We start from the raw sequence: 16130 nt of genomic DNA on the forward strand, positions 1-16130 counted from the left end.
CACAGCAGGCCTGTGAGAAAGAATGACTTTTACATTAACAGAACAGATCTTACCAAGAAGTGTTCAGTAGTGACCAGTATGATAGCAGTTGCTATACTTACATGTTCCTTTGGGTAAAAAGGCTGCTATTTGCTGCCAGTTTATTGGCCTCAGATAGTTCCACTATTCTCTGCTCCAGTGATCTGATCTTTGAATCCATTGCATTGATCATCTGAAACAGAGCAATAAGCCTTTGAGACTGCACAGTAGAAGTGATGATAAAAAAAATGTTTTACAAAAGTCTGAACTTGTAGAAAAGAAGGAAAAGAAAACCATCAAAAGGCCAAAAGAGCATCAGAGATGCAAATGCTGGAGTAATGACTTTCTAGTAACAGCTTTCTACTTGCTTTAATATTAGGAGAAAGCAACCACAATGTTATCAAAGCACAAAATGCTGGGTACACAGCAAGCTGTAGGGCTACTCTTAAGGATATATTCTTGAAGATACTGTGAATTTTAAAAACATGCCTTTCAAAATTAGTATTAATCAGTGGATTGCCTTCAAAGCAGCTCAGCAGCACCACAAAACCTCAAACTAGATTATCTTGCTTGAAATCAGAGTCTCAGAACTCTACTCTTCAAATGCTTTGATTTTCAATTCAACCACACATACCGCCTTCTGCTCAGCCAGGACTTTACATTTCTCACGTGCTTCTTCTTCATGTCTTCTGAGCATATTCTCAAGTGCTTCCTTATCTGCCAGATCTTTCTTCATCTGATTTTCCAATACCTAAATGAAGACATTGCTTTTGTCTGAATTATATCTATTTCACAGGGCAAAGGGCAAGCTGAGAGAAAATCATCAAGAAATGCAGATTTTTTTTTAAAGGACTGATCATATCTCAGGCAAAATGAAACCCAAGATGCAACTGCCTGAAATGCATGGAACAGCAAACTTGGACAAAGAGCACTCCCTCAGTTCTCTCTGAAGGCTGAATTTAATGATGGGAGTTTATGAACACATGGAGATACTGAAGATTGTTGTTGTTGTTATTACTATTATTATTATTTTAAGCCACAAACTGTGTTCATGAAATATCCCAGGCTAATGCAACAGAAAAATTCCATACCCCAATATGTATAGTAGAGGATGCAAGGAAGTGCACATCCTTTGGCTGTCCTACCAATATGGCTCAGAAGGAATTGGTAAGTTCTCTCAGTATGCATAAGAAGGCAACTGAGACCTCATCAGTGCTTCAAGTCAGAGACACCAAATGAAACAGCTAAGCAAAAGACTTCTTTTTGTGGTACAAATATCTGTCTTTAGGAATAGGACCGAAGTAATTGATTGTTACATTTTCTTTAAAATGCATGTTATATATCTATGTCCAGAGCTTTAAATCACTTGTTAAACTGAAGGTAACCTCATTCAAAGACAAGTTTCAAAGGTAGAAAATCTGAATATCACAGGATACTTTTGACTGTTCCAGTTAAAAACATCCCATGTTCTCTTTCATCCTTTTTGAACCTCTTTCAGCTGGCTTCCCAATTCTTCCCACTAAACCCTTTATCATATGTCCCCATAATACAGTGTCTCTCTTTTAATTCTTTTTCCAACAGCTATCCTCTCTTCCAGTTTTTATGTCACCATTTCTCCTTTCCCAATACCTACCTCTGACCTTTCTGCTTTCTACAGCTCTCCTCTAGTTACTGATTACCACATTCTCTGGTCTGCTAAGAAACCCTCTTACTTCTCTTTTTTCCTTCATATTTCTCCCATAGAAATTTCTTCTCTCCCTTTTCTTCTCTCATAAGGTGAAATGCAAAATTAAAGTCCTAGGTAAATGTACTAGATAAAAATTGCAGAAAGCAGATTATATTCAGTAGAAACAAAGATTCTTACACAATGCATTTACTGGCTGAGGTACTGCAGGTGCTTTAGAAGAATCCTTAGCCAGTGCACATACTATTTCCCAATCTGTTTTTCCTAATTTTAGCTGGTGTCTATGACTCTGTTTGTTAAAGTCTTATGCTACCCTAGAAAAGACAAAAACAAAGTGGGTGGATTTTGTGGCTTCTTGGCAGATGTTACAGCTTCAAGAAGATGGAGTTTCAGAAAGACTGTAGTATTTGCTGAATTTAAAACTTGCAGGTAAGCTGTGTGAACACTCACAGAAAAACATCAGTAGGAACTGAAAGGTTTTTCAGTATGTGAGATCCAAGAGCATTAAGGATGTATTGCCCAGACAACAACAGTCAAATTACTATCAACAATTGCCTTCCTATAGTTCTGACTTCAAATGGCACCTGTTCTAGTGCAGTGCTAAAGACATAAGGTACAGTGGCATGGAATAGAAGAAAAACTTATTCATATTCCACTAAGCTCTCTGAACATTTCTGTAGTGGTAGACATGAAGGCAACTCATAAGTCAAATCAATCTGAGCCTAAAGGCAACTGTTTTTCCCTGAACTCATTCTAGCCACAAAAGCTTGTAGGAAGATGATAAGAAGATATTTTTACTTTGAGTTTTTCCTCATAGAATTGTTCCTTTTGTTTCAGCTGCAACTCCAGATGTTGTGCTGCAATCTGAGCCTCACGATGCTTTTCTTCCAGCTCCTAAAAGCAGCAGAGATTCATATTTAGACACAAAGAAATAATAGGTGTTGTGTGTATGTGCTACACAGGTATCAAACATTCATTTAACCTATTTTTTAAGGCTTAATACTCTAAAAGTCCCAAGACCAGGGCTGCCACAGTAAAAAAAAAACCCAAAACCCCATTATGAGAGCTTCATATTCTCAGTTTTATGCTTTGGATATTGCTGCTGACCCATCTACTGTACAGCAGATATACTGCTAAAGACTTCTGCTACCACAGTAAGAATCTCCATTTCCCAGTAAAAAAATCCCAAAGATGGGCCAAGGATGTTTTGTGAAAACAAGCAGTTATAAACACTTCATGGCTGCAGCGGCATCACGAGAAGTTCAGATCTATTTTTAACAAAGTCTCTCACTTGTTTTCTCACAAAAGACCTCAATAATAGAGCATTGCTGTCTATGCTTTTCATTTTCCATTCACAGAGTGGGAATGGTATTTACTTTGCTGTATTCCTCAGACAAATGTTGCCAGAATAACTATAAATTGCTCAGAAAATGGAAAGCGCAGGATGCGATATTTATGGCAGAACAGACCAGAATACTTTTAACCTCTTCACTGCACATCAGGTAGTTTGAGCCATGCACAGTAAGGAGTGAAATAATTTTGCTTCTCAGAATATTTCTGCTGTTTGACTGTATTATTCAAGATATATCTAACACAACAGGACATCTCACAGAAGTTGAGCTTAGAACTTTATACTCATTCATTGTCATATTTGCCATTCCAACAATTTCCTTAGAACGAGAGGCAGATCCAGGTTTGTCATTCACTCCCACTGGGTTGACTCTTGCACAGACAAGTTCAGTTTCTGGGGATGCATCCAGGTCTCCTGTCTGCCTTCATTACTGCATAGCACAGAAAAATTCCCAAATATATCTACTTCAGCTTTTCATATTCTTTTTTTCTGATCTCCCTCATCTTGGAAACACACAAAGGCATTTTTTCCCCAGTAATTGTAATAGATCTCTTTTTCCAAAAGTGAAAATCAAAGAGGAGGCTCATCAAAAGTAGGTCATCTCCAGTGCCTGGTACCCAACACTTCTGCAAGGAATGGAGATTGCTGCTTTTTGCAATTGAAATATATCTCCCAGCAACAAGAGGGACAACTCACCTCCCTCAGAAGCCCACACGTTTCAGGTCCTGGCAGAGAATCAGACAACCAGATCAGCAGCAGCTTCAAAGCTACCAGCATCAGATTGCTCATATTGTAGCAGAAGCTTCACTAGTTTCTGCAGTGGCACTTAACAGCCAGTGTGGGCTTAAAAAGGTAATTTCTTACCATTGCAGTTCTCACTGGAACTCTCTCTATGCTTTGCTATTAGCATCACAGCAATGGTCTACACTTTCAACAAGTATGTTCTCTAACTTGTTTCTTACTTATTCAATTCTCTACAGGCAGATCAGCGAGTACTTCTCAGGTACTGCCAGACAAGTGCACAAGACAAGTTACAAGTTACACCTTATTGTATGTAATTCTCTATCTTCAGCTCCTTTCCTGCCTTTCTGTACTAAGAAAAGTCAAAAGTCTTTGAAGGGATCAACTTGAGGGAACAAACAGGGTCTAAGTGGTATAAGTTACTCTGTGCTCCCAGATCAAAGCTGCAAGGGACTAGGAAAGACTCTGTAGGATTATTTCTTTGACTCCTGTTTGACTTTTTTATAAAATACTTTTGTATCTCTCCAACATTCTGTCAGAACTCCATGGAAACTATCTATAAGAAGAGCTAAACATATCCCATGGTGTAAAACAATTAGTCGACACTTCTGCATTCCCTTCCAGTTTTTCCTCCACAGAGAACGTAATCAAAACCAGGCAACAATCCCCAAATACACACAAGAGGCTTATGAAACAATTTGAAGTTTTACACTATCTCTAAACATAAATTTGGCCCTGTGCCCAGCAAAACCATAGTCTCCCACTTACCATGCACTCATTATCAAAACAATCTGAAAGAAACAGCTCTGCAAAAGAACCGATTCTGCCTTTTCTTCAGAGCTCTCAGGAACTCTGATGCTAAAGCTTATACATTCAGCTATTATACCTAGAGCAAGTATGGGTTATCTGTTGACTACAAATACAGTTATGGATACATTTCCATTTGGGCTTCCTCAGGTGTGTCTGTTGGATTGCTACCAATAACATGTAGCATACTTTTCTTGTCATATCAGCAACACGGAAAGAGAATTCATGTGAAATGTAAACTTTAATTCTTCTACAAAATGGTGCTTCATGTCCCAGGGAAGGAAAAGTAGCACCCTCTGCTTGGTTCACTGTAGATTGATGTACCAACTTGCTATAAAGACTTAATAGGTTTAACAAGGAGAGAAACGAGAAATTGCCAACAGAGAAGGTATGTGGGTGAAAATGGATTCCTGACAAATATTATCTTTGGAGATGAACAGTTTAGATGACTAATATCTCTCTGCCTCAAAATGTAAGCATTTCAAGTAAATTTGAACTCTAAACTCCTTTGCATTTTCATTTAAAAGCTAGATATCAATGTTTGTTGTTGCAGTATTCTATCCCAAGAATGTTTTACTTCTGAAACAATCGTTAAGTAACTAATTCCAATATTACTAAGTCAACTTAAAATGCTCCCACTGAGGCAACTAAAATTTGAAATCAGTATTAAGACTAAAGGTGGTGAGTTTGTAAGCAAAGGTGCAAATAGAATTTGAGTGCTGAAGCTTTCTCCAGTAGGACTGGTACAAGAAACAAATATTCAACAATTTCCACCTTATCCAATGCAATTCTATGTCTTCTGCTCCTTTCCTACCCCTTTCTTGCAAACTCTTACCCTTTATCTTTCATTTTCACCTCTGCTCACCAGAATTTTTTCTGCCATCTGTTGAATCTGTTGAGATTTAGTTTGAATATCTTCCTTTAGACGGTTTTCTCTTCGTTCCACAGTCTCTAATCTCTTCACTTGATTCTCCAGAGAATGGCGCCGTTCCTGTAGAACAATTATCAACTGCCACTTAGCTGCATGTCACAAAGTAAGGAGCAGGGGCTAGCAAAAGCCAGCTGAAGCAGTCACTGTATGGTTGTCTTTTATATCTGAAATCATCATGCTTCAAATCCTTTATGCTACCACATGTCCTCATTAACTCCTCACTGAAAATAAAAAGTCTCCCTGTTTTCTTCAAATAGATGCTTTTTAATTAAGAATGTGTTCATGCCTAAGATCAGTTGCCCGACAATAGTTACTACATGAATAAAGGCTGTTCACAGTGGCCCAGCCAAGGGTTCCTAAACTGAGACACATCCCAGTAACTATTTTACTCTAGGAAGACATTCTCCACTCACCTCTGCTTCAAGTAATTTCTTCTTCATGCTTTCATTAGAATCCTCCCGATTCTGCAGTTTCTCCAACTCCTTCTCAGCTCTCTCCTTTGCTTGACGGATATTCTGAAGAAGTTCAGTTGCCTCTGAGCTAGCTTTCACAGCCTAAAGGTCCAAAGGAGGAAAGAAGACAGATTATAAGAAAAACAATCAAACACAAAGACATGGTATTTGAAAGGTTCATAACCTCAAAATGCTCAATGTTCTGAACAAAATTTGCCATTGAACATTGGCCTAGCAGCCTAAACAACACGTGCAGGAACTCAAATTCTGACTTCTGTCATAATTCTTTTCTGTTTCACAATAAAATGAAAATCCATGAGATCCACATGGTTGTCTTGCTGTACTGAAAGCTTTTCATTGTCTCTGTGTACTGACAGTAAAGTCTGACCTCAAACCCAGCTCAAGTTCTTGGAAAGAACTCGCAAAACACTCTTAGTAAAACACTAGGAGATAACCTGTTGGCCTACAGGTAGCTCCTCAGAATGAAAAGAGAAAAAGGGAGGGTGGATTAATCATCACTGTTTTGAAATATTAGATGTCCCGTCTCAACATAGTTTTTGCCCTTCTATTCACATTCTAGACCACTAACCCTCTCTCAAAAGCCCTCTCTCAGCAGATGCCAAGTTTGAAAAGCTCACTGAATTATTATGACAACTTCTGTCTCTTCTGCTGAAAGATCTCAAAAAGAGAAGTCTCCCTACTGCTCTTACAGTGCCTTCCTCAGTGACAGACTGACCACAGCTGCAAACCTGAGATGTTACACACTTCCTTCAGCTTACGTTGCTATGGTATTTAATTCCATTGTGAGTTATCATTCAGCTTTTTTGCTGCGAATAACTGAACTGGAAAGTGACTTTGCAATTAAAACAAGGTACACTCAGAGACTAAATCAAATTCAACATGTATTTTATTAGTGAGCTAAAAACACCTGAAGCCTTTCTTCAGAAGCAGACACACATACAGTGTACCCAAACTGGCCTTTCAATTAGAATTTCTTTACACTACTCCAGTTCTGACTCAGCTTCATTTGTAAAAATAAACACTGTTGACATGTCTCAAGAGCCAAAAGCATATTGAGAACACCAATGATTTCAGAAACTAGTTCCCACTCCCTTTTCCTTACCATCCTCCCTGCTATGACTAATTCTGCTTTTGAGGATAAAACAAAGTGCATCCCTCCTCTGCTTAAGGTTTCAGTGGAAAATCTTGTGAAAAATTCACTTTCAGCACCCAGACATTACCTTTGTCAGCTTTTCCTGCAGCTCCTGGATTTTGGCCTGCTGCTCTGTATTGATCTACAGTTAAATAAAAATATGGGGAGAGTGTCATAAAACCAAAAGGAAAAAATGCTCTCTGCTTATGATGTGCCATACTTCTATGATATGTCATCCCAAAAGTCCTTCTTTCTCCCTATAAATTTCAACGTCCACAAATGTTTTTTGCATTTCACTAACTTCTGGTTGATTTCACTTTTTGGTTACCAAGTATGTTGTTCGGCCTGAGAATACTCAGAACTCTTTTTCATTTGCTGTTCTTTATTCATTATTTATTGCAGAACACCCTTCTGCATCACTAATCTGACTCAAAACTCAGAATATACCTAACAGTCTGAAAACAATCCACTAAGAACAAGATATCCAGACACAGCTTTATATCAAATGAGAAAGAACAGTGAATCACACTAAGAAACTGATTTTAAAAAAAATTAAAATGAAAGGAAAAGAAAGGAGGGATGTGAGGTTGTGCATGTCATTGACCAGCCAAAGATACTCTGTACATAATGTGAAAGAGCCAGGAAGCAAACTCTGGGACACCACAGTAGCATACCTTCTCCAATTTGGAATACAATTCTCCTGCTTCATTTTTTCCTTGATCTTTAACCTGTAACTTAAATATAAAATATATAAAAGTGTCAGGAAGAGTGATACCCAAGTCTTCTATCCAGTCACCACTTCATGCAATTGGAACACAAGCAGTTACACAAAGGAAGAATTACATTACTTCAAGTGTACAATTGAAAGACATTTTGTATTACTTGTACAAACCACGCTAATCTTTAGAGGATATACACACTAAAATAGCCCTAGAAATTCAAGCAAGCCTCAGCTCCATCTCCCATGAAGCCTAAATTACCTTTTGCAATTTGTTGTGACATTCAGTAGCTTTACGTTTGAACTCCTCAGCTGCCAGTCGGGACTCTCTCAACTCCGACTCATACAGATCACTACGCCTGCGAGCTGAGATAAGGTCCTCTTCTAATTGATTCATCATCAGCCTCATTTCTTCTACTTGAGCTTGATATTCCTGCAGTTGTGGTGGAAGGGAAGGAAAAGGTATTACATTTTAGAGGCAAGAGGTGAAACACTTGGAGCAGCAGATCACAGAATACTGACTGCAGGCAAGAGACACATTTAAGATTATGTGGAAGAAAGGTAAAGTACAAAATAAAAGAGTAAGAGCTAAATAATAAAACATCCATGGTGTTCTGGTCTGAGTCTTGACATTCTCAAGTCAGTATCTCATAAAGTCAAAACAATGACTTTGAGACTGGCTTCACTGGAGAAACACATACATATATCTACATACAAATGGTAAAAGTTACTTACATTGCTAATTTCTGAAACAGAAATGTGCCTTTGAGTTGATGGCTCTATTAAATGCCCAGATGCTCCCTCAAGATATATTTTCTCAGGCTGATAACATGACAATTACCATAGATCTGTACAGTTTGGGTAAAAGGAAAGAAGGAGAAGCAGAGGGGTAGCATACTGTGGCTTCTAGTTGTCAGTTATTTGCTCTTGTCAGAGTTTAAAAGGATCAACAGCTCTGTATGGGTGACAACCTAAAATCAACCATTAACTTAGAAAAACTGCCTAAAAGCCATATTATCCATATAGGATAGAAAAAAGTTATTCCCCATGCAGGACACTACAAGATAGAGCATTTGGGTGGGGAAGGCAGAATGAAAGAACATTTGAAATGACAACCTCAATGAGAGTGGGGACTCAAACTGACACTAGTTCATGAGATTGTTTCTTGTCTCTCCATTGGAAAAAAAAGAATTTAATCATGTTTATTTAGCATTTACTAAGTTCTGTAAGTAGACATTTTGTAACTGTAAAGAAAGAAAATCCCAAAGTGTTTTTTATGAAGCTGAGAATAAGAAGAAACGTGCACATCAAGAGCTAGGAGAAAAGCTTATGAAGGACTGACAGTGGAGGAGTCTCTGTCTTTTCATTTTAATATTTCATAATACGCCTGACTACCCCCATATTCAAAAGACTAACTGTCTCATGACAAAACCAGGTTTGTCATCACTCCTTCCAGACAGTCATCTGTCTTTAGTTAGACAAGTGATTGCATAAACACTGACCCTCATGTCAGCCTGTGAATCTCTAACAACATGGAGAGCTTATGTAGAGATTTAAAGAAGCTGGGCCTTTAGCAGATTGCTTTGCTACCAGTTACAGGGAGCATGGCAGAATGGCTCTTTGGTTTGTAATCCCTAAATTGGTTCTCCAGATTGTAAGGCAGACAGGAGACCTACTCTTTCCAGTCAGTGTCTCTACAGATGATCTTATTTTCTAGCTGAAAAGAATGAAAGCCTTTTAAAAACAAGTGAGTGTACATTAACTCAAATATTTGCTTTGTACAGATACATTTGTGAATAAACAAGGTAGAACAGTTTGAAGGAATATACGTTCTCCACAGAAATCATCATTTATTAGGGCTTCCTAAATACTGGGCTTTTACATCAGCAAACACTCAACCAAAGAGTTACAGGTATGACTACAGTTGCCACTGTGAAAATATGTGCTTGGGAAGGGAGGACAACACGAAGGGACAAAAGAAGGAAGAAGAGGTCATTAGTAATATTTCATTTCTTCTTGTTTCTTCACATTTGCAAGACTATCTCTGAACAAATCTCACGGTCAGGTTAGAGGAACAGGTCACATCACTCAAGGCGACACAGAATCTCCTGCATATGCACTGGTTTCAGTTTAAAAACTATCAAGATGCACTTAAGCACATATTAATGGACAGGCAAAGCTCAAGGCAAATACCTGAAGCAAAACATATCAGGGAAGGTACACATAAATGACTGGGTCTGGCAAAAACTATAGATTCTGATTTGTTGCAAGTTCATCCATTCATACAGGTCTTCATGAAAAACCAAAACAACAAAAAACCCCAAACACAACCTCAGAACAAACAAACAAACCAACCAACCCAAACCACAAAACCACCATGCTCTTCTACTCAAGTACTTGGGGTTAAGTTGAACCTACAGTCTTGCCTTGAAAATGCCAAATGCCTGACTACTGAGTTTTGAAGATTCTGATTTGCTGTTAATTTCCCTCATTCTCTCTCAAACTTCAGGTTTTCAACAGCAAAACTCTAAGAGACTCTTCTGTCTCACCTTCCAGTTCCCTCTGACTTAATGGTCCAAGCCTCTAATGGCAAAGATCCACCTGCTGGTGTGAGTCAGCAAAAACATCTCTGCATATTTGTTGCAGTGTTATTGCACAGGGGTTTCAGGTAGCTCAGACCACTCCAGGTATGAAAGTCTGTAGGATATTGCAGATCTATGTGTTGACCTAAGCCGCATCTTTATGTCACTGTGAATCCTCACAAACCAAACCCAGAGATTCTGAGACAAAATATTCAATTAAAAAGTACTTGCATGATTTCTCCTCTGTTACTCATGTCTACCCTAAGAACCTATTGGTACTTACCACTACCAAAAATGTTCCACATTTCAATATTTAAAGTAACTTTGCTAACAAAGCACCAGAACACAGAGCAAGAAACTTGAGGTTCCTTGTATTACATAAACCAACCATCCAGAAGCATGCAGTAGAAGCCCATGGAGGCCTGCTACATCCAGACAGTTGGGTTTGCATTTCATTATTTTTTACATAAGAGCTGCTCATGTCTGGAGAATTATTACCAAGGTTTCTGGGCCACCTCTTCTCAAACACTATGAAATTAGTCAGTTAATGTTTGTAAAGTGCTTTCAAGATGAAAACCAGCAGATATTTGCAAAGAACTGTTTGAACCTCATAGCAAATGTCAATTTCTTTTTCTCAGTACAACATGTTGCTATTAATTCATAAAAAGGAATGGGTTCTGTCTCATCAGTCATTTTAAAACCTAAAAGTGTCCACATTTGTCACCATGCTTTACTTTACTTTTGACTTTTTTCTTCCTTATGAACAACTGTGTGGATCAATGAACTTTCCCTGTTTTTCTGGTGGAAGAAAGTGATGAACATCTACTTTGCAAACAGATTAAATTAGGAAAAGAACAATTAGGCAACACGGATTCTATCTTGAAAAAGTATTTTAAATGGCCAGATAAGAAAGGAGAAAACCACCACCACCACAAAAGTAAGGCTAGCTCAGTTCTCTCCCAGGTGAAGATTCAATAACTTGTTGTGAAATTTGTGTAGCTTGACCATTGAAAGTTGATAGTTCACTTCTAATGCAGCATTTTACTAAAGCATTACAACTCTCTCCTAAGCTGGTTTTACAAAGTATTTTCAGGACTAGGGAATGGAAAACTTGAAGTCTGGAGTTTGTGCTAACTTGCAATATACACAAAAGTGTAATTTTGCTGCATCTTGTTTTGTTTAAGAAACCACGTGAAAACACACAGGGAGTGGGAGTCACCACAGCCCACCAACATAAAACATCATCCTGGCAACAGAGCTAGAATATGCCAAGAAAGCCTCTTTGTAGATAGCCACCCTGCTCCCCGAAGAAGCAGGTATACCTGTTCTTTGATCTCTTGCAGTTTTCGGCTTTGCTCTCTGATATCATGAAGTAGTTGTAGTGCCTTATCATCTTCCTGAGACACCTCCATCCGTGCCTGCTCCAGGCTTCGCTTTAAGCTCTGCAGAAATCAAAACGTTCAATACATAGTCTTTGGGTTTTCAGATGGCTGTATAATAAAGATGTTTAGCTACACAAATGCCTCCTTGACTGCAGTGAGGCATTAAAATAATCGAGGCACCGATGCTGGAACTCTAAGGAAACTAATGGCCAGTGCTGCTTCTGTCTGGATAGAACCATCACATTGTATAAATACAGTTTACTGCACTTACGTCTGAGTTCAAATCTCTAACTCCTCATATCAGGTTTAGAGACAAAAACCAAACAGAGATCACAAAAGGCATCCATTATTGACAGCATTTATCTATATTTTATCTTGCACTATTAATCCACAACCTAGACACAATCCTTCAACTTCATCTTACTAACAAGCCTATTCATTTTTCCTGTTGCTGTTAAGTGAGTTAAATCCTTTAATCATTGTTAACTTCTGTAAAGAACAGAAGAGCTGCTTCTGTATCTCACCACTTACCTTACCTGCAAATTTTGACAGACCAGTGGTCCTCCTATCACCTGTGTATTATCCTTCATCAGAAAGACACAAACTGATTTATTTACCTAGTGGCATCTGGTGTAGGAAATCACTCAGCCTCATTTTAAGATCTGCTTCCCAACAAACCAAGCCATCAGAAATGCTTCTCAGTTCTCTGAAACAGAGTATTACCTGGACTCTTGTTCTTGGTACAAAAGAGGAAACAAGAGTATTATATCCAACTGAAAATACAGACACTATAAACCAGAATGAAAATATCCTCACTGGAATCTTGCCAGGACAACTGAGCAGACATTCCAGCTCCCATGAAAAATGCCAAATGATCTTTGAAGACATGAGTTTACAGCCTCAGTTTTATATTCTACCTGAAAAATAGCACCTGTCCTAGCATCATCCCTGATACTACACTGGGGAACTGGATCTGTTTGAACTCAAATACTACAGATGGAGGCAACACCATTGCTTCCTAATCCTCTTATTTGTCCTTGAAGATCTCTGCCTAGGTATTGATTAGGCCTCATCCTCTTCTGGTTAAAGAAACCCACAAGAAGTCAACCCCAAGCACGTTCTAACACAGCCAGTAAGACAAACATCACAAATAGCTTCAGCAAGACCAGGACAGTAGTTATTCCTGTATGCTCCAAGCACATGACCATGAAACAAAGTTTGGATAAAACTATCAAGCAAGCCTCTGCAAACAATTCAGGGCTCCACGTTCAACAGATATCCTCTCACATATTATTTTCTCTCCATCAAGCACCCTACTGAAACCACGATGGAAGAGAAAGGCAAGAACCACCAGATTTCAGGCCTTCATAGCTGAAAGGACTGGTGCAAGAGCTCACACTGCATTCTGTGATATAGGTGGCCAGGTCCTGCTCCAGGAGGGATCGCTGGGTCTCAGAGGCTTTCAGTTCCACCTCCTTTTGGCTAAGTACAGCCTCCACCTCTGACACTCTCCGGTGCAACCGCGTCATTTCCTGCTCCATCTGCAATAAATATCAAGAGGTTATAAAGGAGGCTTCAAAAGCTTTGTTAACTGCTACTTTCAGAGCTCTGTTTGTAAGGGATTTGTCTCCAAGAGACTTCTAGCTATGTTTCTCCAAATGGTGTTTAAATTCCAATACCATTGTCTCTGCTCCAGGAATGCACAGTTCTTCGTAAGGACAAGTAGTAAGTCTAAGTCACCCCATTCATTCAAGCTGCTTGTTCATATTCAGTCATTCTTCGAACCCCAGTTAGCAAAGAAGACACAATCATTTTTCACCTGACTTGCGGAGATGGGTCACTTTAACCTTATCCCAAATCCATGCTGGACCAGAAGATGGTTTCCCCCCATCTCCTTATCAGAAGCAAATGGTCAAATCCAGAACAGAGCAGGGAGAAAAGTAACTGAACTCTCATAAAAGTCTCAGACAAGCAGTAAGTTTTAAAAGACTCCACGGGGTTGCCTTTACTGGAGCACAGCAACTGTTACAAGACATTCACCATGACCAGTGACGTGACAACAGTTACGTAAGTAGAAGTTGAAGAGTTAGGAAGAGAACCTCAGAGCAGTACTGCTGCAAGTGTGCGTATGATGAAGAAGCAGGGCCTGCAGGAAGAAGCAGTTGTCTGTGGCACGCTGAGAAAAGGACTGTTTAAAATCCAGAGCCGCTTCTTGTTAAGATAAAAGTATCTAGAGCGACAGCGTGGCCTAAATTCATCTCCCTTTGTATTGGACAGGAAGCCACCTCACTGAAGGAAAAGCACTTTGGCCACCACGGGTCTGGATGATCAGCAGCATCTGACAGATCCCCGGACATACAGTGGTTGCAGACTCCTGGAGCAATGGAGATGGCCAATCGCATAAATAAATACCTTGTAACACTTGTCCTGGACGTCTTGCAGCTCTTTGCTCTTGAGAAGAAGTTTCTTTTCCATGGAGCTGACCTTGGCTGGAGAATCCACGCTTGAAAAAACAGATCTAAAAGAGCAAAGCCAAACAGCACGTGAATATAGGCAAAAGGTACAGAAACCTGCATTTATGTAGCCTTGGTAAAGTCACTAGGTACTTCCTTACGCTAGGATAAAAGAAAGGCCCAGCAATCACAGAATAAAAGCCATCACTTCAGATCAAACATACCATGAAACCTGATGACAGTGTATCATTATTAAATAATCCATGTGTACTTATAGTAATTCCCATCAGTCACTTTAAAGTCAGAGTGCAAAACAATAAACCACAGCAACATTCGCATAACTTGGAAGCACAACGTCAACATACCCATTTGGAAAGGTAACAGACTTCCAGATAATTGCTCTTTAGATTGTACTCTACTTTTAAACAGGTTTTTAAATCATTGCCAAAGTACAAAAGCCCTAAAAACTTTAACATGTCATAATCTGCACAACAGGAAGAAGAATTTAATATCCTTAGTTAGCTTCTGCAAATCAAAATGAACTGCAAATTTCCTAACCCAATTCAAATGGTCCCTCTGAACTCAATCAATACCAATATGATTAGTCACACTGCAGAACTTCAGAGTTCCACTTACAAGTGATTTTTCTTTCATGAGGCACAATTTAACTGTACTGGTCAAAACAATCTGACTCCAGAAATCTGGGGGAAATATTTATGTGTTCTTTCTGTCTAATTGGGACAATTTGCCATTTCCGTTAGTCTAAATCCACTCTAGAAAAGGACAGGAAGCCACTCAATGTTTTGGAGCATATTTTTAGTTCTTTGCAGTCTTAAATACATAATTTGCAAGCAAAAAAATTAAGTATGCACATCAAAACATTTTATAAATCACATTCTCCCTCACATAAAATGATTCAAACTAGATATTTAAGCAGTTAATGATGGAACCAGTGTTAACTGATAGATGAAAATGCAGAAGTACAATGAAGGTGCTAATAAAAGATCACACAGTCTGCCCACACATTGCTTTCTGCTTCTCCTGGCCACAGTTTGGTATGCAGCCAGTTATCCCCATGGAGAGAAACGAGCTTTGAGCAGCTCTCTGCATATAGCCATACACCCACACACAGCAGCACAGTCTCTTCTCAACACCAAGGAAAGTTTGATTCCATCACCACCATTTTCTGAGAAAAATCTACTCCTTAGCTCAAGCAGAGATGCAGGATAGTCACAAGAAAAGACACATGGATTTTTATGAAAAAGCTGCAGCAACATATCTGTATCTAAATAGAATTTCAGTGCCATCACCTCAAGCAGTCATTAGGAAACACTGTCTGATATTAGCAAGCAAACATTGCAAAACCCACCAATTCTGTCTGGAAAGGCAAAATACCAATATCTTTTCAGAAACCTTATATGGAAAACACTTAGAAGAAGGAATCCTGCATGTCCACATGATCAGGATTTAATAAAAACCCAATGTTAGAAGTGAATGCTTTTGTAAAGCATTCCTTTAGTCCTGGTGCAATCCATCCGATCCATCAAATTATCACAGTTAAAAATCAATTTATAAAGCGTGTCTATCCTCCTACAGAGCAAAGGCAGCCATCTGAGAAAGATGCATATTAAATCCCCTAACAGCTGGGTGTACAAACAAGGCTAAAAATGAAGAGTTGAGAAAAGCAGTCTAAAAATACAAATTAAAGCTCACATTAACTAAAAAAGACACTACGGAATCTGCTTTAAAATGTTAATCAAATATATGTAAATAGCTGCAAATGTGTATTGAGACAAGTCTGAAAATCTTTCTATAATAAAAACTTGGCTTTACAGGTCTGAACTGCACTGGCTCAAGC

At 38.8% G+C, this 16130-nt stretch overlaps 1 protein-coding gene across 2 annotated transcripts in view; it reads right to left on the minus strand.

The window, feature by feature from the left end:
* Nucleotides 1–16130, minus strand: part of CIT (citron rho-interacting serine/threonine kinase) — a 66614-nt gene that overhangs the window by 31594 nt on the left and 18890 nt on the right. Inside the window, exons 10-20 of one of the 2 annotated variants that reach the window (XM_062009710.1) lie at nt 14232–14337; nt 13217–13360; nt 11760–11879; nt 8118–8288; nt 7812–7865; nt 7226–7279; nt 5946–6086; nt 5467–5592; nt 2501–2596; nt 653–769; nt 102–211 (exon numbers count right to left, since the gene is read on the minus strand). In XM_062009710.1, the coding sequence (XP_061865694.1) occupies nt 102–211; nt 653–769; nt 2501–2596; nt 5467–5592; nt 5946–6086; nt 7226–7279; nt 7812–7865; nt 8118–8288; nt 11760–11879; nt 13217–13360; nt 14232–14337 (1239 nt within the window). The remainder of the gene's footprint in view (nt 1–101; nt 212–652; nt 770–2500; nt 2597–5466; nt 5593–5945; nt 6087–7225; nt 7280–7811; nt 7866–8117; nt 8289–11759; nt 11880–13216; nt 13361–14231; nt 14338–16130) is intronic. The other variant, XM_062009711.1, reaches the window with a different exon arrangement.

This window comes from Colius striatus, chromosome 17 (genome assembly GCF_028858725.1).
Source record: "Colius striatus isolate bColStr4 chromosome 17, bColStr4.1.hap1, whole genome shotgun sequence".
Classification (NCBI taxonomy): Eukaryota; Metazoa; Chordata; class Aves; order Coliiformes; family Coliidae; genus Colius; species Colius striatus.